The sequence below is a fragment of the Olea europaea genome, chromosome 6, assembly GCF_002742605.1.
Source record: "Olea europaea var. sylvestris chromosome 6, O_europaea_v1, whole genome shotgun sequence".
NCBI classification, from domain to species: Eukaryota; Viridiplantae; Streptophyta; class Magnoliopsida; order Lamiales; family Oleaceae; genus Olea; species Olea europaea.
Window position 1 is genome coordinate 5,875,707 of NC_036242.1, and position 1,181 is coordinate 5,876,887.

At 34.0% G+C, this 1,181-nt stretch overlaps 1 protein-coding gene across 1 annotated transcript in view; it reads left to right on the forward strand.

Moving 5' to 3' along the window:
• The window catches only part of LOC111395049 (GDSL esterase/lipase At1g29660-like), a 2,278-nt gene continuing 1,097 nt past the window's right edge, over nt 1-1,181 (forward strand). The window contains exons 1-2 of the mRNA XM_023021074.1: nt 1-874; nt 1,007-1,177. Of these exons, the coding sequence (XP_022876842.1) occupies nt 625-874; nt 1,007-1,177 (421 nt within the window). The 5' untranslated portion in view covers nt 1-624. The remainder of the gene's footprint in view (nt 875-1,006; nt 1,178-1,181) is intronic.

Here is a 1,181-nt window from a genome sequence, read left to right on the forward strand (position 1 = left end):
TCTGTGGGCAGTTGAAAATATTAATGTTTTACGAATTGCAAACATAAACACTGCTGGACATTTTCCTATAAAATTTGAGCCGTTTAATGCAATTAACAACAAATTCAAGGTTCAACAACCTTCATTTAATCGCTAGATTTTTTAACAGATTCTTAGCAACTAAATTAAGAAATTTCAGCCATATAGTAAACTATTAATTATCGTGTCTTTCAATTGCTACATTTAGCTCCATTATGGTGTAATTCTCTATAGTTGGTGCTCTTTCTCCTCAGCATTCAATGAGTTTTCTTGAATACTTTACACCTAGCCCATGTTTTTTATGCCATCTAACCTAGCTTTTAAATTTCATTTTCTTGTCTGCATGATTAAGTCAAGTACCCATAGTAGGAAGGTTCTTTTAGTTTTGTGTATGTATATTACAGCTGATTTTACAAAGAAGCTGAAATTGTGAAAGGATGATTGGCTTATTTTCGAACTATAGGCTATAGCTTATGAAAATTGGCTTAAATCCCTCTTCGTGAATACTTCATTTTTTCTCCAAATATTTCATATTCACTTGAATTTTAGCCATTTTCAGAAAGCAGAAACTATCGATTGCACTCTGTTCTTTTCTGGGAATTTTCAATGGAAAATCTATCAAACAGGACAGTTTTCAATACCATTTTGTTGCAACTTTCGACGATCTTGGTATTTTTGGAGATGAGTTTGGCAGAAAATATTCCTGCAAATTTCGTTTTTGGAGATTCTTTAGTTGATGTTGGTAACAACAACTACATTGCATCACTTTCAAAAGCCAACTATGTCCCAAATGGAATTGATTTTGGGAATCCAACAGGGCGATACACGAATGGAAGAACAATTGTCGACATTATAGGCAAGCTTTCTGCTCATTCCATCTTACCAACCAGTCTAAAAGTTTAAGTTGTCAATACCCGAATGCTTCAGATTTTCCAAATCCTTGTATGAAACTTGTACTATAATTTCTATGTCCACTTTTCATAAGCAGGGCAGGAATTAGGTTTAAAGGATTTTACTCCACCATACTTGGCACCAACCACAGCTGGAGATAAGGTTCTGCATGGTGTCAATTATGCTTCTGGTGGAGGGGGAATTCTGAATTACACTGGAAAGATTTTTGTAAGTACCATTGTATTTTTATTTGCTTTTTTGAATATTTCTTG